This window comes from Toxotes jaculatrix, chromosome 7 (genome assembly GCF_017976425.1).
Source record: "Toxotes jaculatrix isolate fToxJac2 chromosome 7, fToxJac2.pri, whole genome shotgun sequence".
Classification (NCBI taxonomy): domain Eukaryota; kingdom Metazoa; phylum Chordata; class Actinopteri; family Toxotidae; genus Toxotes; species Toxotes jaculatrix.
Window position 1 is genome coordinate 22,723,517 of NC_054400.1, and position 24,771 is coordinate 22,748,287.

At 44.4% G+C, this 24,771-nt stretch overlaps 1 protein-coding gene across 8 annotated transcripts in view; it reads left to right on the plus strand.

Moving 5' to 3' along the window:
• The window catches only part of fbrsl1 (fibrosin-like 1), a 276,517-nt gene that overhangs the window by 247,665 nt on the left and 4,081 nt on the right, over positions 1–24,771 (plus strand). For 2 of the 8 annotated variants that reach the window (XM_041041718.1, XM_041041721.1), the window contains 11 exons: positions 11,350–11,770; positions 12,615–12,874; positions 14,851–15,101; positions 18,923–18,973; positions 19,171–19,266; positions 20,890–20,961; positions 21,223–21,252; positions 21,558–21,629; positions 22,366–22,498; positions 23,298–23,381; positions 24,661–24,744. In XM_041041718.1, the coding sequence (XP_040897652.1) occupies positions 11,350–11,770; positions 12,615–12,874; positions 14,851–15,101; positions 18,923–18,973; positions 19,171–19,266; positions 20,890–20,961; positions 21,223–21,252; positions 21,558–21,629; positions 22,366–22,498; positions 23,298–23,381; positions 24,661–24,744 (1,554 nt within the window). Of the gene's footprint in view, positions 1–11,349; positions 11,771–12,614; positions 12,875–14,490; positions 14,652–14,850; positions 15,102–18,922; positions 18,974–19,170; positions 19,267–20,889; positions 20,962–21,222; positions 21,253–21,557; positions 21,630–22,365; positions 22,499–23,297; positions 23,382–24,660; positions 24,745–24,771 lie in introns of all 8 variants that reach the window. The other 6 variants (XM_041041723.1, XM_041041725.1, XM_041041720.1 and 3 more) reach the window with 5 other exon arrangements.

The following is a 24,771-nucleotide window of genomic DNA, read 5'->3' on the forward strand; positions in this document are numbered from 1 at the left end:
TTCTCACACATGATACCCCTCACCTACTACACCTCAGCCACCACATCAGCAGCAGCGTTAGCACACCATACTAGGAAAAAAAAAACGCACATGTGAATTTTTTCCGTGGCTGTAACTCAGAGGTGACACTTACACCTCAGATGACATTTCTGTTTGTGCAGCTATCAGTTGCAAGCACATAGCATGGAGAAGACATTCTCAATGTCGAAACCAGGAAACAGGAAAAGTGTAATCAAGACAAAAGGTTGAGATCTTTGATATGATGAGTTTTTTGGCTGAGCTGCAAAGCATTGCAGAGAGAAGATAACAAGACTGAATGCTGAACACAACCCCTCTTAGCAGTAGCCTTGCTGTGGTCTAGTTAACTAAGTCCTTCACTGTAAACCACGGTGTGTGTAGGAAGACAATTCTTCACCAGTGAGTGAGGAAATCAGAGGATCCCTGACGTGGGAACACTTTTTGGCAGGTGAGCTGCAGCCCCTGCAGTTAGTTGACCAAGTTGTGAAACACAAATTGACTCCAATCTCAACAAGTGCCACTGGTGAAAATGGATGTAGGTCTCTTGTTTGTTTTGTTTTGTTTTGTTTTTTTTGTGGTTTTGTTAAATTTTTTGGTTGTTTTTTGTTTTTGTTTTTCTTACAGGGGATAAAGTGAAGAATTTAGAGAGGATAAGTCTAGAGAGTAGTTGCTCTCATCACATCTCCTGTCTAATCTTAATCCTCCTCCTCCTCCTCCACCGAAGGCACTGCCAGCTGCAGTGTGGAAGGCATTTCCATTGTTTACTTGCGAGAATACATGACCAGCGTCTTATCACTGCTGTCAGGCCTGAAATGTAAAGCGTGTCGCCTGTGATCACTTGCAGGTTTTCTTGTTTTTAATCCTTTATTCCCAACTCCAGTCATTCTGCCAGCAAGAGTGGGTTTTTCCCCCTCCCTGCATTCGTTTGAAGATCCCAGTTCCACACTATGTGCGTTTTAAGCTCATCTGTGTTGAGCGGTTCAGAGCCAATGTTGTTTGCAGATGAGGCTGTAACGCTCATTGACAAAGCCAGATGGTAGGCGATTGTGGCCAAACACGACGCTTGGATAATGTACAATCTCTGGCAAGGGGACAGTCGTCAGCCTAGATGGATATTACAAACATGCTTGTAATGGATTGGACATTTTGGGAAGCAGTTCACACAGGCTTATAAAGATGGGAAAACCATTGCCAGGAACAGAGCGGATGTAAAATGCCTCAGATTCCATGACGGACAAGGACGTCCATGCATCAGAAGAATGTGCCAGAGAGGATTCTGGGGAGAAAGTAGATGAACCCAGGAAACAAGATCCCAGATCAAACAAAAATATCGCCCTGCCATATAAAGTATTTTCCAAGTATTTCTAGCTGGGTGGTCCCTTTCCAGTGTTTGCTCAGTATTTCTGAGCCCTATACCTTTCCAGTCCATAGTCGCACCCATGTTTCTATCAGTGGCTTATCAGAGACACTCTGTCTAGAAGCATTACCACAGGCTTGGACCAGTGCAGTATGTTTGACAGCCCTGGGTTTGGAGACGTTTGTGATAGAGCCTAGCTATTAGCCTTGAACTCAACACATGGTGAAAGCAGTAACCTAACACGTACTGCTGAGGAAGGGCTTGTGTTTTTGTCCCGTATTTCACTGGGCGTGAGCGCCATTAATCGTCCCAGTGTTTGTTAACAGACAGGCGTTAATTCACTCAGGCACAGGGGTCTGCATTTTGGCCATTTCGTGGTGGTTTAAAAAAAAAAAAAAAAAAAAGAACATGCACAGTGTTGTCTCCTCCAATATTCAAGCGGTCATCTGTTTGGCTGTTGTTTTTGGCTACTGGTGAATTCCCTGCGCTGGGCCCTGGTAGTGAGGCCCCTAATGGCCTCTGACTCACTGTAATACCCCATTCAGCAGAGCATGGGCTCCAACCTCCCTGGCTGTTGGGTTAGTGCTGCTGTGTTGAGGGGTGAGCAGCAGGACTGGGATTTCACTGCTGTTTGCTTTGGGAAGGAGCGAGAGAGACTGCTCCAAAGCCACATGACCCATGGAGAAGTGTATACAGAGCTCCAGCAGCAGTATCGACCAGGGTTAGACTGATAAATGATCTTGCTGATATTTGCCTTTTGTTATATATTATTATTATCTTTTTCCACCTCTGTATAATACAGTTTCATTGCCAATATTTAAATTAAAGCACTGATCAGCACTGTAGTCTTTGTTTTTATAAAGCCCATAACCTTACTTGAGGTGTTTGGATTATAATACACTTACTGAATGCATTTAGTAGTGATACTCATAATGGGGTCAGTTTCAGTGTTCCAGAGGGCATCTGAGTTTTTTTTAATTTGTGAAATCTTTAAATACATGGACTTTATTGGCACACAAATGTAACTTTTAAACATATTTGGGAGCATAACCAAACACCATTCGTCTTCAGACTCAGTCCAACATTATCAGCACTGATATCGACCATCAAAAGACCACATCTGTTGTAACAGTGACAAATTGCATTGAAATCGTGGCTCCCTGTGTTTTTGGGAAAAGATCAATATACCGCTATCACTATCACTAATGATACAGATATTGACTCATCAACTTTAAAATGCGGGGCAAGTGCTGAAGTGCCCTGGGCTCCTTATCAGCTGTGGCACACTGTATTAGTGAGCTGGGTTAGCGCAGCACTGACCTAATCCTGGTAGCAGGTGTCACTGGAGCCGAGGTAGAGTGGACATGTTTTTCAGGGGGATGAGCCATCTGGGTCTTGATACTTTATGGTGCTTAAAACACGCTCTCAAGTGTGACACTCCCAGCACTTACCTTTTAGCTGCACACAATAATCTAAGCGCTGGCTGCTAAAGGGAGAGAGGAGGCTTTCAGGAGGAGAGAGATTTACAGGGTTTGATGTGGTGTGGAGCCTCCACTTCGACACGGATTCATGAAACAGCCAGACACACTTGGCGGTTTGATTTTGATTCCTCTAACTCTTTCAGTGTTGTTTTTGTCATCTGCAGTCTGAAATATGTCGAGCAGAAAGGAAAGTGTGTTTGTTTTGTTTTGTTTCTGTTTTTTGCTTTTGTGCCAGCCTGCCTTGCTCGACACTTTTTCTGGGGCCTTGTGTTGTTGTTGTGTTTTGTTTTGTTTTTTTTTTTCTTCCTGGTGTAGTCTGTTTCATCTCGCAAGTGATTTGGCTCGTTTCAGAGTCCAATTTCGCTCCTGTTTCACCGTGCACCCCCCCCCTTCTCACAGACATACTCACATTCACACATTTCCCCAAACTGACATGCCGCCTTCACACTCCAAACAAATCAATTCTTCACTTGCCACACTTGAAGCGCCACGGCGAAATGCGGCAGCTCATAGCAGCCCTGAAAATGTGCAGGCTGTTTTTAGGTTCCTTGTCCACTAAGACTCGAGGAGTTGAGACCCAGATTCTCCTGCATATGTGTGTGTGTGTGTGTGTGTGTGTCAGTATGTGGGGCTGGGGCTTAGCGGAGATGGGAGCAGACAGTAGTGGGTTTGGGTTAGCAGCAGCCCCCCACAGGTCAGGATCCAGGCCTTGTCTCCATTAGTTTACCTGACACAACTCCCTGCCCTCTGTTCTCTCTCCCCTCTCCTCTGCCTTATTAACTAACCTCTCTCTCCCTCTTTCTCCCCCAGTCTGGGTCACTTTATCCCTTTTTCTCTGTCATGCTGTCTCTCTCTAATCAAGAATGATGAATGGGGTGCAAGGAAGGACATTGAATGTTTGCGAACCTGATACACCCTCTAATTGTCACTCTTTTCCTGTGGTGGTCGGAAGGGGGGGGGGTGATTTTGAGGAGGCTTTTGTGTGTGTTTGTCTAACTAAGCTCTGTATGACAGCTTTTTCCAAACATCTCCACCTTGGTCTGCTAAGTCAACCTTGACATGTAATTCATCACCCCCCACCCTCTCAAAAAAAAAAAAAACAGACTCAGACTAGAGCAAGAATTGTTTTAAAGTCTACTTTCAGATATCACAAGCTCCGACTGCTGCAGAAAAAAAGGCTTGTAGCTCATAAGAACGCGGCTCTTTTGGCATGTAGCCATTAGAAGGGGAAAATGGCAGCTCTAGCCTAGTCTTCAACAGCTGCTGGGTCTCCATCTGTAAGCCTAATTACCCAGCAGCACCCCAGGAGCAGCTCAGCAGCAGGATCCTCCTATAGACGAGGCATTGATTACATCAGTGGGTCTATACCGGACGGTGCTTTTCCCTGGGGGCCTACAGATATGTGAAACTTAACCCCAAGCACTTTCATGCACACTGGGGTGCTATCTTTAGGACAAATAGTCCACTAAGATCTTACCCTGTTGCATCCACCGTCCCTGTGAGAGAAATTTCACATCAACTCGAGATCATGTAGAGATGCTCTACAGCAAATAGCCAGTTCAAAATGGCTCTTTTAAGTGGTCAAACTACATTTATGATGAGCATTCGAGTGTACTGAATACTGATTAAATTGCTAAATTGATGAATTCATTTATTTCATTGATAAAAAAAATGTAATTATGCCAAACATCCACTGTTTGTGGCTTCTTCTCAAATGTGAGTTTTATATTCTTCGTAAATCAGATATCTTTTGGACTGCATTAAGCAAAATGCATGTTTTGGCTGGAGTTTGGGAAGTTAAATTAGGTACAGTATTTTCCAATGTAGCTGTTTGCCGATGCCGTAGTTACAGATCGCTTGGTAACATTGATTGTTTTTAGTTTATTATTTTTTCCACCCTGTGCAGTGAAATTCCACTGGCATGCTGTAACGTACAGTTTAAGAGATACACTGACAGGCTCTTGAATGACAAGAGAAGTAGCCCTGAGCTTTAATCAGCATGTTGAAGATCAGCAGCCCTGCCCTGTAATAACAGGATGCTTCAACGTGTAAACATGACAAGAAGGAGAAATGTGGTGGTTGATTGATGAACTAACTACCCTGGCAGTTGTTGATAAAGAGATATTTGTCTGTAGTCTTTGCCACCTATAGAAAAACTAGCTGCGTCCACATTCTTGGCTATCAGAGGGAAGTATTATATGACGTTACAAAAATGGCTGCAGTATTTGCATGAAGCAGGTGAGTAGCTCATGCGGCGTCTTAGTCTAAACCACTGCTTGTGATACTCATGGTGACAAAAAAACCTGTATCTGCAAAGCACTTGAGGAAATATGATATGTCGGCAAAGATGTTTGTCCTACCCCTTTCATGGCGCTAAACTGCAACGGCTGCATATGTCAAAACAGTGAATGAGGTATGGTGAACGGTTAGGAGCTGTCAGTTTCCAATTGTTGCTTTGCTTTCAGAGTGGGGAGTGAAAATGGAGATGGAGGAGGAGGAGAAGAAAAACATGCAGGCTCTTTCAGCCCACTGTCATGCCACTTAGGATTTGTTGAAGGATTTTCACCCAGCCATTTCCCTTCCATTGAGAAGTAATCAGTACGGCACTGAAAGATAATATTATATCCACTTAGAGGCATGTGGGCTTCATGCATGTTCATACATGAAATGAGGCTGGAAAGCAGTGCCTCTGTTTACGTTGCTGAGCACTCACCCCCTCCATTTCTGCTTGGACTTGAAGCTTCCTGGCAAAAGCTCCCGGCCTTTGTGTCTTTTATATCTCATTCTTTCTCACTCTCTCTCTTTCTTTTCTACCCCCTTTCCTTCCATTCTCTGTGGATTGTCAGCCAGCTGGTGGGCTAAAAGAGGATGGTTTCCTGTGGGGCACCAAAGTGATACTGTTCAGGCGTTATGCGAGCTTAAGTAAAGCTGACACGCTGCTCAAGAACTACAGCCCACACTGAGCTCCACAGCAGCCCGTGGAGAGACTCAGAAAAGGTCTTAAAGGTATGGGAGACACAGGGAGGCTGCTACTGTCCACTCACCGCTGTGCTGTGATGTGGGAAGTAGGAGTTAAGTCCTTTATTAGAAGTGGCAGGCGTTGTCTCCAGTCACCTCGATAATTGCAGCAACACGTCCACCGCCGTAATCAATTGAGACAGCTGCCACTGCGGCGTTCAAGTCCATAAGGCGGGCGTGTCATGCTAATTAATGAAATGATAAGGCTAGTGCTCACAGCATTGCACAAATAACTGCTGAAGGCTCCGCTTCTTTTCAGCACAACATTCATCCTTAAAGTTCAGATCGCCCCTCCCTTCCCCTGCCTGTTGGCTGTCTGTCCACAGTGGCCTCAGGGTAAGAAGGGTCACCAGGGTCAGTGACAGTGAAAGGGGTCAAATTCCAGGCTGGCAGGGTGGGCCGTGCCAGAGGAACCATTAGACTTGAGCTTTTCTGTTGAAAGTTCCGAGATGTCCACCCTTTTATTTGGAGCAGCCCAGTGGCACTGACCTTAGACGACCTGGCTGTGTTCATAAGAAGCTGAGACTGATGGCTGTCCCAGAGCACATGAGCTCTGCTAGAAATGGCTCTGCAGGGGGATGGGCCCGGAGGGAGATTTAGGGAAGAACAGAGAAGTGTGAGTGCGGAGGCGTTTCGCCTCTCTGCAGCACATTATAACCAGGGGTTAATGAAGGTTTAACCTAGCTCTCGGATCACCACTGGACCGTATATGACATGGAAGGATTTGGACAGTCAACAACTAGACCTCTGTCTTTCTCTCTCCCTTTCCTTTCTGATTTGAATATGTGCTCCCCACAACATTGGCGTAAGTGCCATGAGAGGTGAACAGCATATGTGTCCTGCACCATATGGCTGGAGTTTGAATTGGGATCCGATGTGCACAGGAAAAACTGATTCATCCCACAGCTTGAGCTGCCAGCTCTCTGAAATGAACATTAGGTTCTCAATTTATGCCTGGGCTTCGACTGTAAACGTGTTACAGCTTAACACCCATCCCCATTCTGCTGCCATCCACTCCTTTTGTCAGCTGCAGCGAAGAGACAGAGAGAAATAATTGAAACGTGCCAGCTGTCCCCACTCTTTAGCTATCTTGGCCAGCTTTCTCCTCGTCCACTCCCCCATTAACATCTCTGAGTGATTTGCAAAAATGTCGCCTTGGCTCCCCTTGTTACCAGCTTGGAGATGCTCGAGGCAGATTAAATAGTGTGAGGGAAAGCAAGCCATTGCAAATTTCTCCTATGATTTTATTATTAGCACAATGATTCAACACTGCTCAGCCCTTCTGTTCCTCTCATACAAAATCATTTTGTTGAAATCACCCTGCCTTTTTTTTTTTTTTTTTTATGACTGAATACCTCACGGCAATGAAGTGTTGATTGGCAAGACTGCGGTTTCCTGCCTTCTGCTAGTATCTGTTAAAGCCATCTTCCACAGTCACTCACTCGTGAGCTAAGCCTTGGCTCTGTGCAGATTGCTTGTCTAGAGAGGTACAAAAAACCAAATCATTGTGAGCTCAACCGTCAAGAGCAGCAGAATATTCTGTCAACCAGAGCCAGCAGGAGACGGATCAAGGCAGCGTGCATTCTCACATACCTTCTGCATCCTCCAACGTCTTTCAGCAGATATGCCGCTTTATTTATATATCTATCTGTTCATGTCCTTATTTTATCAGTGCCCTGACTGTTTATACTTTGACAAAGCCGTGAAGGGAGTGAACCGCAGTGTTTGCCTAGTAAATGAGAACACCCAGTGGCCTTAAGCTTCCCTTAGCCCCCGACGACCCCCCCCCCCTTGTCACCGGGCGAATTTGCATACCCTCGTATCTAATCTGAAAAGGCTTTTTGCATACAGGTTCTATTTCCATGGCAGTTGTATATACTGGCATCGGTGTCAGCATGGAGCAGGTAATTTATGTAACACGCTGGTTTGCATGCACAGCATTCGTTTGCCGAGGGTTTTAGTTGGAGGCCAGATGAAAATATTCTCTAGGGCTCTCGTCTCATTCGTGAGGTCGTTGGGTCCATTTGCAGGTAGCCAGGTGTGTGTTTAAAATAAAGTGGTTAAAAAAAGCTTCAAAGTGAATGCTTTTTAGAGGCTACAGTTTTGCAGCTCAAAGCATTTGAAAGCCAAAGTGTGCCGTGCTGTCCTTTGGGGCTTCTGCATTGTGTTCTTTACATGGCATGTGTCAACAGAGCGCACTTTAGAGGGATATCCTGCTCACAGCAAGGAGCCACTTTATCCTTTATTGAGGTTTCCTGGATGATGACAATTAGCCCATCCCAGTCCAGCTCAGGGCCAAGCCATTCCAGACAGGTCCAAGTCATTCCAAGCAGGGCCATCTGGCTGCATAAAGGCCACAGAGGACCAGATCTGTGCCAGCTCTCCAGATGTTCCACAGGGACAAACAGGGTCACAAGTGAAGGATATCGGAGGCAGGAACAGCTGTGTAGCGACACTGTGTTCACCCCAGATTCCCCGCTGGACACATCAGTCATCACCAGTGAATCCCAGTGGCCTGTTGTCCGTCTGCTACCTTAGTCCTCGTGTCCCTCCTCTCTCCACCCCTCCAACCCACAACCCCATATCACTGCAAACCCAGGCACGTGCGCACAGGGCAAGGCCCAATTCCCCTGAGTAAGCAGGGCCACAGGAACAACTATAAAAAGATCAATAGTGGGATGAGATGTCATCTGGTGAGCAGACCTGCCAACACTCCCCCAGGGAATCTCCCTGTCCCCCCGGTGCACTAACCCAGCTAACGGGAGAGATGGGAGGGGGGGGGGGTGCCACCCCCCCACCATCGGGCTGCCCTCCAACCTGCCTGACTCACTCGCACCATCTGCTCAGGTTTGTGGGGCAGGGCTTCAGGACAGCACATTTTTTTTTGTACAGACACTCGAGTGGCATTTGTTTCACATGACTGCCTGTGGCTTGCCGACTGTCTTCCTCAGTATGTGATTGCAGGGAAAGTGTGTTCCATGTCCTGAGGAAAAGAAGAACAAAACAATGCCGAATTTGTCAGTTTGTTGAGATGCTCGAAACTCCAGTTGACAGTTGTGTGTGGTTTTGCGGTGAAGGGACGGTGTTTGTTGAAAAGCAGCAGTGATTTTGCTACATATAGCCCTCAGGTGACGTGTCAGAGAAGCATTCGTTTCATCTTGTTATCACTGTGTGTTATTTTACACTCAAGATGGCTGCTGCTGAAGCACTCAGAAAAATGGGGGTAAAGTAATCTATTATGTTTGAGTATTCATAGTAACAGGATTTTCTGCCATCAATTGTTCCCTGCTCTTGACTTGTGTGCTGCTAAAGAAGCTGAAGCACCGACAGTGTAAGGAGCTGTCACACAGTAACTCTGTATGTGTACTTACATAACTAGTGCACATCGTAGCATGTTTCTATCAGTTCAGAAGCAGAGAAAAAATAATTGAAATTTATCTACCCTTTTGCTTTCTCTGGCACATTTGGTCTGATGTTTCTTGCTTTGTGCTGCCCTTCACCAAAATGAAGACATTGGAACTATATTTGTGTGTGTGTAATGTGCCCAGAATGAAAACTTTTTGTGTGTGTGTGTGTGTGTGTGTGTACATTTTCTGTTGTGTGCATTCGTGCATGAGTGCGCAAGTGTCTTAGCTTGCAGAGTGATTTTAATGAGGGACGGGTTGGACTGAGCTGATACCTCCCTGCCTCCATTAGAGCCCATTAGAATCATCATTAAGATAACCCAGCGCTCGCTGTGGCCCTGGCTTCCCAGCATTAGTATTAGAAGCCCCTCTCTATCTCCTAGTGGTCGTGGTGAGACTTTATTCCATATCACTCGCCTCGCATTGTGTCTGGGAGAACAGGTTGCCACGGCAACATCACCCAACGGCGACATTTCGACTGTGGATATTTGCTTCTTCGCCTCTGTTTGTCTGTCTGTGCCTGTCTCTCTGTCTTTGCCTTCACTCTTCCTCTTTCTCTTTTGCTTGCAGGAAGAGTGCCTGACAGTTTAATCCAAATCCCAGACCCCTATAAATTTGGAGGTCTATATACACCCAGACCCCAGAATTCATTTGAAAATCGTGACACCTTAGCCAGCCCCAGTTCTCCCATAAAATGCAAAGAGCAAGGGAGGGGGAGCTCAACAATAAAAAAAATAAAAGCTCTGCCCTGCCTTTTTATTGGTCTTTTTATGGGTGTTAGGATCCTTGAAAGATTAAGCAGGCTGTTAATAGGGACTGGATATTCCATTAGTAGGCTGCATATCGAGTTCTCAGTGGCTTGACAGCAGCTCCCGGCTCTTCTCATTTTTTGTTACCGTTGAGAGTGCCCGTGGAGCTTTTTTAATTGCGGCGCTAGTAAGCCTTCTGACTGAAGTACTGCTGCATCTTAGCTGTAGATTAGAGCCGCCTAGAGAGCCTCATCTGCAGCAGACTGTCTTCTCTCTTCCTCCGTCTCTATCTGTCTCTATCCGTGTGTGAGCGTTTTCTTTCTCTGATTTTTCCATGCATGCGATGTTTCTGTGCTTAAAACGAATTCCACCACTGGCAGCTTTGATTAGTTCAGAAGCTATAGTGCTGTTTTCTCTGTTGCCGTTGTAGCACCACCATCTCCTCAAACACCATTCCTTTGTTGCCCGTTTTCTTTTCTTTTAACTCTGGGAGAAGTAGAAGATCTTCTTCACCGAATATCTTTTCTTTTTCATTAAGATTCACAGGGGCTTTGAGATTCTTTGTATATGAAAGGTGTCAAGATGCTGCATTTTCTGCCACTTTCATTTTCCTGCTACAACAGCATATAATTACAGTCATTAAATTGCAACAGCCTAAGTATGAAAAGTCGTTGTTCAGTGGAATGCGGATCATAAAGGTTTCTTGTCTGTTGAAAAGACCCCTGATGAATGGTAAAAGACAAAGTGGCCGAGTTCAGAGTGCTTTGCCGCCGTTTCCCAAATCCCCTGAAAGATCAGGGAGGGAGGATAGAAAAGCACAGTGGCAGAGAGGCCAAGATAAGAGGCCATGATCTCTCTTCACAGCACAATTGAAACATAATTATTTCATGCCAGATTGTGTGCTCAGCAAAGCCCTGAATAGGGGCCGACATTTAACTTTAATTAGCTGTGATTTATTCATACTGACTGGATCGCGAGGAGAAATTGGATCATCTGATTATAGTCAAGCATGAAAATGACCTGATTAAACACTTAATGGAACCTAGGGAGAGGGAAACAAGAGGAAGCTTGGGCAGAAGACATGGGGACAACACTGTAAAGGAGGAAGGGGAGCTGTGTTTTGCTTATTACTGATCATCTGTACTCTTCTAAATACACAAGATAGCAAACAGCTATCCCTCTGTGGCTGTTATTTGGCATCAGGTGTTTTTTAATCAAACCAGGACATGACTTGACATCTGAGCTGACCAACACAGATGAACTTTTTCAAACAGAGGTGTACAATTTTTCTTCTTACATTTTGCTGTTTCTTTTATTCTCAGGTGTGCCAACGAATGAGAGTCCCGAGTCCAAGACTTGTAGTTCAGCCAAAGTATCAGGGCTCCAGCGCAGCCAGGAGCAAAGCAACAGTGAGGTGCCCTTTGCGCCTCCCGTGCCCAGCCCCACCCCGGCTTCGGCGCCCACGGGCTCCCCTGCCCCCGCTGCAGCGGCGGCCCCTCCAGAGCCTCCTAGGTCGCGCCTCCCCACCCCACCTCCTCCCAGTGTCAAGAAGGAGCAGCAACCTCCGCCCCCTGTCCCTACCCCTCCCCTGCTGAGGGCACCACCCCATCCCCAGCCCCACCCTCCTCACCCACACCCACACCAGGAGCCCCGTGTTCTTCCGCCCCCACAGCACCACGCAGGGCCAGTAATCAGCCACCAGGTGCATCACCCGCTGCAGTACAGCAGCCTCCACGACATCAGGTAGGTTGTTACACATTTATGTTTGTGTACTGAGGCAGGGATTTACAAGACAGGAGGCATTTGCGCTTTATTAAAGATGGCTGCCCACTTAGAATTAGGAGTGAAGAACAGCCACAAAAAAAAAAACACACACTTACACTTTCAACCTTAGTTGCCCAGTTGAGTTATGTCTGTGTAAGACCACTAGGGATCTCGGTGCTGCTGACTAACAGTAAGGGAGCTGTCTTCACTATCCCTGATTCCCCTTATGTACCATGTCAGGGTGGAGTCACCACCACTTTTCCTTTAATGTGTTCTTGCCAGTCTCGTGGACACAGCAGTGAAATAAACTGCAGCAATTTCCAAATTAATATTTGTAGTCCAATGCAACAGGATACTGTGCAATTTATATTCTACACAATATTGACTGTTTTCAAGCAGATACTGATTTTCCGCCACACAAACTCGCAATAACCAGCTGTCAGATTTACTGTATTTCATTGAACAACACCCCAGGTACATACAGCACATTCAACTGTTTCCCGCTTTCTCAGATTCTGCCCTCACCCCTTTTTTTTAGTTCAATCTAAGAAGCTTTATTGGAAAATCATTCTTATGTTGTCCAAACAAAGTGTCAAACATATCAGTAAAGCTGAACTAATACTGAGCAACAAAGCCAGTGAACACGTATACAACAGATGGAAGCTGCAAAAGTTAGTAGTGCTTTCACCAAATGTATATTACTGCATTCCTACTGAGCGCTCAATAAATGAATAAAATACACTATGTATTAACTATCAGTATAAATTATTATTCCTTTAACAGACTACATTTTTATTTGCTTTGTCTCCCATTAAACCTTCAGCCACAGCAGCAGTCCAGTGGGTCTTCCCAAACAACACTTAACCCCATCCCCTCACCACCACCTCAGCGGGCTCCCATCCTCGGCCCCCGCCTTGCCTCTGTCCATAGCCAATCTCTCTACCTCGCATTATTCCTCCCTACGGAGCCCGGCCCATCGCCATCCGGCCATGTTTGCAACCCCAGCCACACTGCCTCCACCACCGACCTTACCAACCAACAGTTTAGTGGTGCCTGGGCACCCTGCCGGCACCCCCTATCCAGGTAAAGCCGCGCACCTTGGATGCTAGATGGTAGCTTGCCAGTGCAGACACAAACTCCTACGCTACATGGGAGTTTTAAAAAAAGACCATTGCTGGCTTTCAGTGTTTTAGATTTGATTCATTATTTTATGAAACATTTGGACAAAATAGCAAAGTCCTTCAAACAGTGGTAGTATTTACTATACACATTTCTGGCATTTCTTTATCAGAGTGTTTCATCTTTGAATACAGATGTGTAGTAGTATAAGATTTAAAAAATGCTCTGATCAGACTGTAACTTGGCTGCACAGCTCTACTGTATGTTACAATACTTTTATGTAACAACAGCAGCTCTGAGAAAAAAAAAGTACTTCTGCATGTTACCATACCAAGGCTTACTAACTGCAGCACTAGTCAACCTGTAATAATTAGTTAATGATTTTTCCAATGTTAATATCACAACATATGTGTTATATGATGTTGAAACTAGTCAAGTGTTCATGTATGATTTGCTGATCTGGTAAGTACTCATTTATTACATTTTTTAACTTATTTATCCTTTGATTCTTCGCGGTACAGTATACCCAAGCATATATTTCGTAATATTTCTAATGATGCATGTCATCATTTTTTCATTGCTAGATGTATGTAGGTTTATTTCCTCCTTTTCTGATTTTATACATGTAAGACTGTTACACTGTTACTGACTTTAAAAACACATTTTGGTAAATAAGGGTTTTGTCTTGTGATGAAAATATTGCTTCTAGTATTCTTCCCAGATCCCATTTTTAAAAATCACTTTTCTAGAGTCAGTCAGTGCTTATGCGTAGTGAATAGTAAATTATTATGTTGCATCTGTCTGAAAAGCAGTGTATGGAGCACATGAGATACTAAAGCTAGTGGAAAGACAGTAAGCCTATTAAAGAGCTCTTTCCCAAAAAGTCAGCATATTCCTATAATGTTCTGGCCATAAATATTGGGAATGTGGTCCACTTACTGTTGCAGCCGTAGATACCTCAAATAACCAATTACCAGTAATCAATAATTTGAGAGATTTCCAAAGAGCCTCACAAGCAAATCACCCTTTTGCAGCACCGAATGGAAATAAATCTTCAATAGTGCTGCTCCTCCCGCTTCACGGGTGGAGAATACCATACATCAATTTCTAAGATAGACTGTATTTATAGTAGCTTAGAAATTTTAAAAGGGGGATGAGGTCAGTGTATGAAGGCTTGGATGCATCATTGGAAAATGTCAGCTAACAACTGGGCAGTCGTCACAGCTGGAGACATCCTGAGCATACCACTGAAAGCAGCATTTTGACGTGCTGAAAAATGTCAGGTGTTAAAAACAATTGTGCACTCAGTCAGCAGTCTGACGCAACCTCAACTACCAGAATCGCCAGCAAGTTTTTCTCTTGCCAGCGATATGTGATTTGTAAGAATTTGATAATATGTTCAACAGTTTCATCAAAACAAGCAAGTTGATGCTGCAATAGAAGGAAACAAATGTCTCCAGCGATGATGGGTGTCTCCAAAATATGTAATAAATATACCAGTTGTGCACTGACTTTCTAATAGAGGGCAAGAGTGTGTGTGTTTTCTGCTGGGATGACTCTTGGTTCTCTCTTGTCTTTAGATACCAGCCTGTTGATATCATTCAACCAACCAATCATGTATTGCCAGCCTCATTCGGGGATTCTGATTGGCACATTGTCACAGGCAACTCTCTTACCACCACCAATGAGTCCCCACGTAGAAAACCCTCACAGCATGAGCTGGAGAAACAGAGAATGCCAGGTGACTATTTTCTTTCTTCTCTTCTACCCTTGTTGTGAAGACTGACTGGGCGCCCGTGCCTTTTTTTTTCTTGTGTCCCCCCCTTCCCTCCCCCCCACCCCTTTTTTCTTTTTCTTTTTTTTTTGTTTTTTTGTTTTGGTTTGGTTTTTTTTTTTTGGTTTTTTTTTTTTTTGGTTTTCCTCGCTCTCCTTTCTTGCAGAGCATGACCTCCTGAGGCAGGAGCTGAACAACCGCTTCCTGGTTCAGAGTTCAGAGCGGGGCCGGGGGCCGTCCGCCTCGCCGTTGGCCCCCGTGTCGCTCCTGAGGGCCGAGTTTCACCAACACCAGCACATGCACCAGCACCAACACACCCACCAGCACACCTTCACGCCCTTCCCCGCCAGTCTGCCCCCGGCCGCCATCCTCACCCCGCCCACCGCACCCCCCATGGTGCGTACCCAAGCCAGAAATGTGAGGATAAGTAAAAAACAAAAAAGCTCCCGTAACTTCCCACCCACCCACCCACCTGTCACCCTTCCGCAATCTCCTCTTCAATCAGTTCCTCCCTTTTTTTTCTTTATCCCTCAATTCACCAAATATGCCCCATAGCTGTAGGAACCCCTCCCTTCACAAACTATGACACTGATTCAGTTTGAATTTGACTCTGTGATTTCTGCGTACTGTCCTGCTGCTAAAGTCTGAGAAGCTGACGAAAAGCTGGGAGCATCACATCTGTTCCACTGTAAAAAGGAAAAATGTCGGGCAGATACGGCCCACTGGCTGCCACCTCCCATCACACACACACAAATGCACACTAGTGCATCCACTAATTTGTCCATATACGTGCTAGTTGCTGCTCAGGTTGGTCAAACCTGACCAAGCACATATTTTTGTCATGCTCTGCAACTTCTTCATCCATAGTTGAATTACATAGAAAACTGTGCATCCGCAAAATTCATCACTTTTCTTAGAGGCCCTTGTCTGACTTGTGGCATGTCTGCCAAACCAGCAGACGTTACCAAATTTCATTTAAATTATTCATCCTTTTCTTAACCCTGTGAGCCCGTACGTATCATATATGATACCCACATTTCTGGGACTCATTGCATCACCATCAAGCATAAACTTTGCATTTAACCCTTTTAGATGAACTCTTATGCTCGTATACTGACTCCTGGTGGACCCCCCTCACTTTTCCAAATGTTTTGACATGTGTGATACAAACAAAAAATATAATTAGAATTTATTTTTTTAATTATTTTTTTTTTACATTTTGTCAAAGGGACAAATAAAGAGTTCATATTTGAAAAATTAGAATTTTCTGACCATTCTTTCATAGTTCAGGTCTCACAGGGTTAACTTTGGCATAGATCTTACCATTCAGTGTTTGCTGAGGATCAGAAAAAGGGAATTGCCTGGAGGCAGGCTTTTCAATTGTCTGCATATGGATGCGTTTTAAATGGTTTCGAATGTTTTCATTTGCCTGTTAACAAAGAGAAACAAAGGCGCCATCAAACAGATCTGTGTGAGTGTGTATGCATTTCTACAGACTTGGATATTTCCTTGCAACGTGTGTGTGTGTGTGTGTTCATAGCTCAACAGCAACCATACACGTCAATGACAAATTCAAAACCCGGTCAAATAACTTCATTGCAGATGAATGGGGGATGACATCACTGCAAAACTGCTTTGGTAATGTTTCTAATTGCTTCCGTGCTTTGACTGCCATCAAGTCTGGGGGGGGGGGGGGGTCAGACACTGGCAGCTCTCAGATTAGTTCAGAGGAAGAAAGGTTATAACTATTCATCCATCATTTCAAATGCACAGCAATCTCTGACAGTCGATTCAGACGAGGGCCCCATTTGTAGCTTTTTGGCATTAGTCTAATAGATCTAATCCATCATGTCATGACCTCTGATTGAGAGCCTGTGGTCCCATTAAGGCCCTGCTCTAAGATTATCCCCATCCTGTACATTAGAAATCAAAGCTCTGGTATTTATTGCACAGTCTCAGATAAGTACAGAGGCCGTTTAGATGGTTCTTCAGCCGATAGACGCGCCGTTATCTGGTCTGCTGTTCATTCCTGACATGGTAGGAATTATATACTGTACGCAGTCCTCTCTTTGAAGATGAAAGAGCCGATTTTCCCCATCTCACTAATGCTGGCATTATGTAGCCCATGATGTACATACCCCCCATCTCCTGTTGTGTTGTTGCAGGATGGGATTTGAGACTGCCATTAATGTCTTCTGCTGTTTTTTTTTCTTTTAATTGAAACTGTGTTTTTACTTAACTTATGCCTTTTCCCCTTCCCTCCTCTCCTCAGTAACAATGCTGTTTTTCTTCTCTTTAGTGCTGGCTTAGAGAGGCAGGAGTAATGATGATGTTGTGGTTGTCTTACTCTTTTGTCATGAAAAGGCGAACCACGTATGGCCTAGTTGTGCATCCTCTCTCTCTCTCTCTTTTTCCCTCCCTCTCTTTCTCACTCTCTCTTTATTTCCTCCTGCTCTCTAGATGCCCCATGTCATTTCAACTATGTAACAGCCCTTGGCTAATGGCTGTAATTAATGAAATTATGAAGCCTCTATATTTGTTTATTGTTCACCGCCCTCCAGCAGCTGGCTTGCCAAATGGCAGCACTGAGTGTCTTTGCTACCCCGCCCCCTTGCCCCTGCCTTGTCTTTGGACAAGGCATATCCTTAATTGTTATAAGATGAAATATTAAGCTTTAATTAGCCAAAGCTGTTTACTATAAAACTGTGACAGGCACCATAAATTACAAGGGCAAGAGTTTTTGTTTTTTCTTTTTTTTTTTTTTTTTTTTTTTTTTACAAGGCCATAAAGCAGCCAAAAGCTCTCTCCCAGTGTCAGACATTAAACAGGCCGCGCCTTCAGAAATGCAGAGAAGCTGTTTAATGAGCTCGGAAGCTGGCTCGGCGTTTCCTCTCAATAGGCTGTCTGTCTTTGATTTGGGCCCATTATCGCCCACAAACAGGGCCGTCAACACCATCGCTGCCGTTGCTGCCATTTTGTGCGCAGATGTGAATGGCCCTGGTTCACCAAAGGGCCCCTGACCCAAAACCCTGCCTCTCCACCAGCAACCTAGCCAGTACTGCCCCCACCCCACCTCCCGCGCCACAGCCGCCCGTATCGCGGCACACGCGCACACAGAAACACTGATTCATACCCACTCATTTTCTTGTTTTATGTAAACCCAAAACGTCTGTGCCTGCCAAGAGAGCTTTGTGAAAACACTCGCAAAAAGTACCTGCAAATGGTTTGTGTATTTGCGGAATAGGAATAAGTTACTGTCACTTGTAATTAGCCTGTTTCAAAATAGAGCCGGCGAACAGACACATACAAAGCCCCCATTCATACGTGGGGCAACATTCTCCATTCTCTCTCTCCCTGCTCTCCTTCTCAGCTTACTGACTAGATTCCCATGTGTTCAGGATATGATCAGAAACATATTTTCATCTGACAACACGGGTTTTATTTGGCAAATTCTAATTGAGATTGTTCTGGTAGGCACAAGCTCCGCCACAGAAATGGTTTCCTGACATCAGTTCAGAGTTTCAAGGTTATATCGGTTTCATGCTGATCTGTCCTGAATTAGCCCCTAACCATTGCAAATGTCATCTACTCGATTCAGTTTCAGTCATAAAAGACAGTGTGCTCACAGAAGAGGTTCCATATATTCTTTCCATGATTTTATGCTCAGAGAATTGGCCGGTTGTCTCTTTTGAAGTCTGGTTTTCTAACACCCAAAACAAGCTATATGTCTCCATGTCCTCCCCTCCCATCTGTACCATAGGGGATTATTGTTTAAAAAAAAAAAAAAAAAAGCCATAGCAGTCAAAAGCAATTAGATTCACATTTCTACAAATTTTCCAGTGAATAGAAACAACTGGTCTGGTTTTAAAATGGTCTGATTCCCAAAGCTGGGCCTCCACGCCCAACCTCTGTATGCTCAATTGGAAAATCATGCAGGCTGCCTTCATCTTGGCAGTCTGCTAAAGCGGCTGTATTGTTAGTAATTTAACTGCCTATCTGACCGTGCAGTTTAAGTAAACCCATGACCAGTGCAAGCCAGCTGCTTTACCCCAGGGCTTATTATTCTGGATCAAAATCCTGCTTATTACCAGTTACAGATGTTGATCACGTTATGTTTTTATGATGTAAAAATAATGAGATGGTATTATTAAAGAAGGCTTTTGCATGAAGGATTTTTGTGAAGTAGATCATTTTGTAGACTTATGTTTCCTAATCCTTTTCTCTCTTATCTCTTTCAGTTCGACAAATACACCCCCAAACTGGACAATCCATTCATCAGACATTCAAACGTGAGTTTTTCTTTGTCATTCAAATTGAAATTTATTTGCATTTGGCAAATCAAATATTTGACATATTTGAATGTTGCCATGACAGCATTTATTGTTGCTGTGGTTTTGTGCGTGCATATGCTTGAGTCTTGTACGTATCTCTGTATGATTTTGTTTTGGGTCTTTTTGTGTCTCCCATCCTCCTCTTTTCTCCCCAGTTCTTCCCCTCCTATCCCCCCACCATGCCAGGCATGCCCCCGCTGCTCCCACACTCAGGACCCTTCAGCTCGCTGCAAGGAGCCTTCCAGCCCAAGGTCAGCCCCACATCCCTACCCTCAACCCATGATCTACAAACAGATAGAGAATATCAGGAAGCATGGGCACAGAAACCACACAAGCTTGTACACAACTGAAACAAAAACTCACACAGTTGCACACAGAAGGCAAAACAGAAATTTTGATATGCAAGTTGACTTTTGTCTTCTTCACCTTTTGTCAGTGTAAAAAAAACTTATTTTTTAAATTTAAAAATTTAAATTTAAATGCCCTGTTGTATATAAAGAGTGCTAAGACTTTGCATGGATCAGAATGGCTTCATACGCTCACTGAAGGAAATTAATGAAAGGAATAATGTAGGTTCTCATTCTCACCAGACAGTGAAACAGCTAACTGAGGTGATAAGCTCACCTGTAACCAGAAACACGGTGCTGTAGTTTTTGCTTGGGATGAAAAAAACCTATATACAAGTATGGACTATATTCATGCCATAAAAGAAATATTCTTGAAGGGAAGAATAAATGACAAGTAAAAAAAAGTTTAGGTTACACCCAACACATAGAGTACATTAGACATTTAGATAGTAGATAAGCAGTAGAGCTCTGTACACTGAAGATATGAAACAGGATTCTAATAAACCTGGCCTCATCCCATTTAAATCCATTAAAATACTCTGTTAGACTTGACTGGGCCTGAACCAGGGTCAGTGCTGTGTGATTGACCCCAAGCCGTGACAAGCCATGTCAGGGATAAGAAGGCAATATTCTGTAGTCTGTTTGGAAGAGCAAAGGAGAAAAGATGTAGGGACGGCAGGGATGTGAGGGATGGGAAGGGGTGTGAGTCTGTGAGTCTGTCTGGCAGATGCCCAGCGGCTGTGACCCGGTGTAAGCCACTAATCAAAGCTGCCCTAAATCCGCTGGCCCCATTCCCAGTGGACTCCGTCATGGAGGGGCCCTTTTGTCGAAGGCCCCTCCAGATGGTTGAAGGAACGGTCTTATGTGTCTAAAGCCCCTGCTAAGTATTCTTGAAGAGGAGCTTGTGGAGGAAGGGCTTGGGATGTGTGTTTGTTTGTGGGGGCTGGTGACCCAGGTCACCCTGCAGAATCCTCCTGTCCCTGATTTAGGGATGGATTAATCAGGCTGATCTAGGCACTTGTGCTTCAGCGATTTAAAGAGATGTATTACTCAGTAATGGCTCAGCACCTGCAGTATTACTACTGTTTTATCTACAGCATCAGCTATATAGTAGCTGTAACTGAGGATTAGTGAGCTATAGCGCTACTGAGGGAGGATATAAGGTTAAAGTGATGCTGGCATCTCTAGTGGGAGGATCTTATAGTAGTCATAGAACACAGTTTCTGTCACACGTCCATTCTACAGACATCCACCTAGAACTTGGACACAAGATTTAGCCACATAGTACTCATGTTACTTACTCATACAGAAAAAAATCCAATTAAAAGTCCGCTACTGAGGACGCCCTTGAGGATGCCTCAGATCCCATTTTAGAATCATTATATGAGGTCACCTTACCTCCTAAAGTTTTCTGCATAAAGTAGTTATGTAACAGGTTTGGTTTGTTCTATATAAATGTTTTAACTACTATAGATCTGTTAGATCACCATGTATTTCTTTCCCTTCCCTTCTCCCTCTCTCTGTCAGGCATCCAATCCCATCGACGTAGCAGCACGTCCAGGAGCAGTACCTCACACACTCCTACAGAAGGATCCACGGGTAAGCATCAGGTCCATAGCGCCCCAGTCAGTCTCCTCTTGCTCAGTCCCCCCTGGTGAAAGCCACACATGTACATACAGTATATGTCTCAGAGAGAATGTATGTCTCTGTATTTGCATCTTTTTGGGACAAGACATTCCTCCTCATTCCTATCTATGCACTCATTTGTCCAAAGTGCCTGCAGAGCTCTGCAGAACTGCATATTTTGGCCACTTATCTTTGTTGCTGCTGCTGCTGATGATTGTCTGTTTGTCCATACAGATAACAGATCCATTCAGGACATCTGTTAGGGTAAGTGGTTGCCTTGTCCGTCTTTTGTTAAATGTGTCATCTCTCTGGCCAGGCCACAAAGTCTAAAACTACAAACTACTTGTACAAACAAAAATTCCTGCAGGCTTTTGGCTGCATTTACAGTTAGCTTTGAGGTCTCTATTGGGTTAAAGTCAGGGTTAGATATTCTTAATCCATTGCCTGCTTGAAAATACTGAAGAGTTCCCACTTTGTAGTTTGGCCAGAAAATCTCAATGCCAGAATCCATTTTTAGCTCCCCATATCAAAGCCAGCAGGCTAACCTCAGTTTCTCTCTAAATTTTTAGAAACCTGGCAAGTGGTGTGCAGTGCATGTCCAGATCGCATGGCAGATCTACCACCACCAGCAGAAAATGAAGGTGCGTGAGATGGATAATGATGTCTTGCAGGAGTCTTGCTGTCATGTAAAACCAGATACAGTATATTCGTAATGGAATAATGACCCAAATAGCATACTTACTGAATGTGCAGTAGGTCTGATCATGTCATAGTTGGATCTTTATCTGTAAAATAACCTATAATTGTGTTACTGGATTCAGGAAGACCATGTGGGTGAGAAAAGGCAGATGACAAAAAAAGGAGCTTTAAGTTAATAATCATACAAAAATGTTTTCTAAGTAAAGGCTCCGTGCATGGCTCACTCCACCTAAAGAGAAAGGGGCAAATCATGAACCATCACTGTTACAACACGTTTACCAGCATATTTATAGTTGTCTTGACCAAAATGCAACATGTGAGCACAGACAAAAAATGTGGAAGTAGTCCTCTCACTGACTGAGAATGGTGTGGCCCCGACATGGAGATCCTCTGCTAATGCCACTGGCCTAGTGGTGTCAGTCCTTCTTGGGCTGTGAACCCCTGTTACCAAGGATTTAGTGTCCCTAATCAGCTTACATATATTTGTTATAACACAGTTGGCCAGAATTGGAGACATGGAGCCATTGTTGATGTATCTGTCTTCCTCTGATCTCTCACCCAGTGTAGCTGAGGATAAATCCCTCTCACTCTGTTGTTGGAAGTGTTTGGTACTGTTGCCTACCGACCTAATTTCTTTGTCTGTCCCCCTCTCCTTGTCTCTGCCTCTCTTGACTATAGCAAATGCAGCTGGATCCTCACAAACTAGACATGAATGGGAAGCTGGACCTGTTCAGTCGACCCCCAGCTCCAGGAGTCTTCCCAGGGTTCCCGTACCCTCATGACCTGGCACGACCCCTTTTCTCTTCCACAGGTCAGTAGGGTCTCTCAGTGCACAGTGCAGGGTGATGAACTGCACCTTCCAAGACAAACTGTTCTAAACACTCAAATTATTCCATTCTCAAAGTCTTTCAGTGGCATTTTTGTCTTTATGCAAATACGCATTTATATCCCCATGTTGAAATTGTTCTTCCACCATTGTAAAGAAATGCCATCTTTTTTTTCCTCTCCTCTCATGTGATGTTCACTTAATTATAGTGCTTTTGTAGCAAATGTTTTGCCTGTAAAGGGAGTCAGATATGTCTATGAATATGGATGACTCTCGGTTAGGTAATTGACTGATTTGCCCTGCACTGGAGGGCAACAGAGAGGCGAACGGCCTTTGACTGGTAATTATGCAGTGGTGTGTCAGAGGCACTCCTGTAATTGGTTCTTTCATTAACCATTCATGGAATATGGGTGATGGTAACAGGGTTTTGTGAAAGAGTCGAGCTTGTTGCACAGTCTGGAACTGACCTCAGTAGGCAGCTATAGACTCACACATAAACATCCAACAGCTGCAATAAAACCAAAATATCATTTGCTAATTTACTCTGCTGTCCCTAAATTCATCTAGCTCACATGTACAGACAAACTATTCAGCTCGTTTGTTGCAGAAGAAGTACTTGTTTGTATTTATACACATTTACATTGGTGGTCCTGGGTAATCACAGGGCTCAGAACTGTGATTGTCATGGATAGAAAATAATTTTGGTTTCTCTCTGTGTGCTGGTTAGAGTTTATAACTGTCTATGACTGACAATTACACTGTTCTATCCTTCCTGCTCTGATAGGCTCCGGCCACCCAGCTCCCTCCCCCTATGGCCCCGCCCCACACCCCAGCGGCTTCCTGCCTCCTAGCCATTTGGCAGGTAAGTGTAAGTAACCCATGCTCAATTTTTTTATACATTTGTATCTCCTCTTTCTCTCCATCTCTCGCTCACTCACTCTCTCTCTCTCCCTGTCTCTCTTTTGCACTCATGTTTTAAACACATTACAAGCCACCAGGGTGTAATTTGAAGCCTAGATATTTCTAGTTTTGATCTCAGATTCATTTGAAGGTTAATGTGGAATCCAGTTGGCCAGCATCGTCAGTCGGCTGCAGCAAGCTCTTAGGAGAGTAAGAGAGTGTAGCCATCGCATAATCGGACAGCATGATTCATAACGTAGCCTTAAATAACTCTGTCTGCGGTTATTAAAAAGACATAGCGAGTCTAGTGTTCACTCTTCAGCCATATTTGTCATCCCTCATTTGTTTGGAGAGACTAAACACAGTGCAACAGCATATATGACAGTATTTTCTATGAGCTTGCGATGTTGATTCTGTAATTCATAGGAGTAGGATAGTTAATGCTGCTGGATTGTGCATGTAATTATTTTTATTCATTCATGTATTTCCCACCATTCTATCTGAGGCGCTGTTTGGATTCAGAGTGGCAAGTTGATTTCATGGAATGAGCCCGAGAGTCAATCCGTTTTGTGCTTATGAATGCGCGGTGCACAGAAGAGGAAGACTTAGCGAACAGAATTTTCCTGTCCAGGGAATTCATCTGTGAGGCAGCAGAGATTTCTCAATTGTTGTCTTTTCTGATATATTAACAGGCCCCAGAGCTAAAAATCCTTAAACCCTAATCTGCTGATAAGTTCTGCATTTCCTGATGAATTTTTGCTGAATTAAAATGGGACTGCAAATTATCAGTTGATGAATGTTGCTCATTGACTCGTCAGGGTAAATATTTGTGTTATTACAATAAATTTGGAGGCTAGAGTTTGCGTCAGTGGAGTCCATCAGGCGCTGGTTCCTCAGTTAAATCATTATGGTCTGTCTAGCCTGATTTTTACAGCGTCTAATTCCCCTGCCCTACCACAGTCCATTTTCAGCTCACATCCAACAACTCAAAACTAATTTCCCCATCAAGCAGTGTTGTTCCACCAGCCCCAGCAGGGTCAGAGACACTCCACTCCAGTTAGTGGCAGTGAATCCAGCATCCAGGCGACCTGGCTACTGCAGGATTACCAGGCAGAGAGCTAGGGTGGCAGCGCTGAAAAAACCACAGCTCGCTTGTAAGAGAAAAGCCGAGTGGAACGGGTTGGTGTTGGGGTGAGCACTGCTAGCCAGCCCCCCCCTTTTGCTAATCCCTGTTTGGCATTTTGCAGATCCTTTCAGTCGCTCCAGTTCCTTTGGCGGCCTCGGCAACCTTTCAAGCAGTGCCTTCGGAGGATTAGGCAACCCCTCGCTTGGTAAGCGCTGGCCCCCTCTCCTCCTCC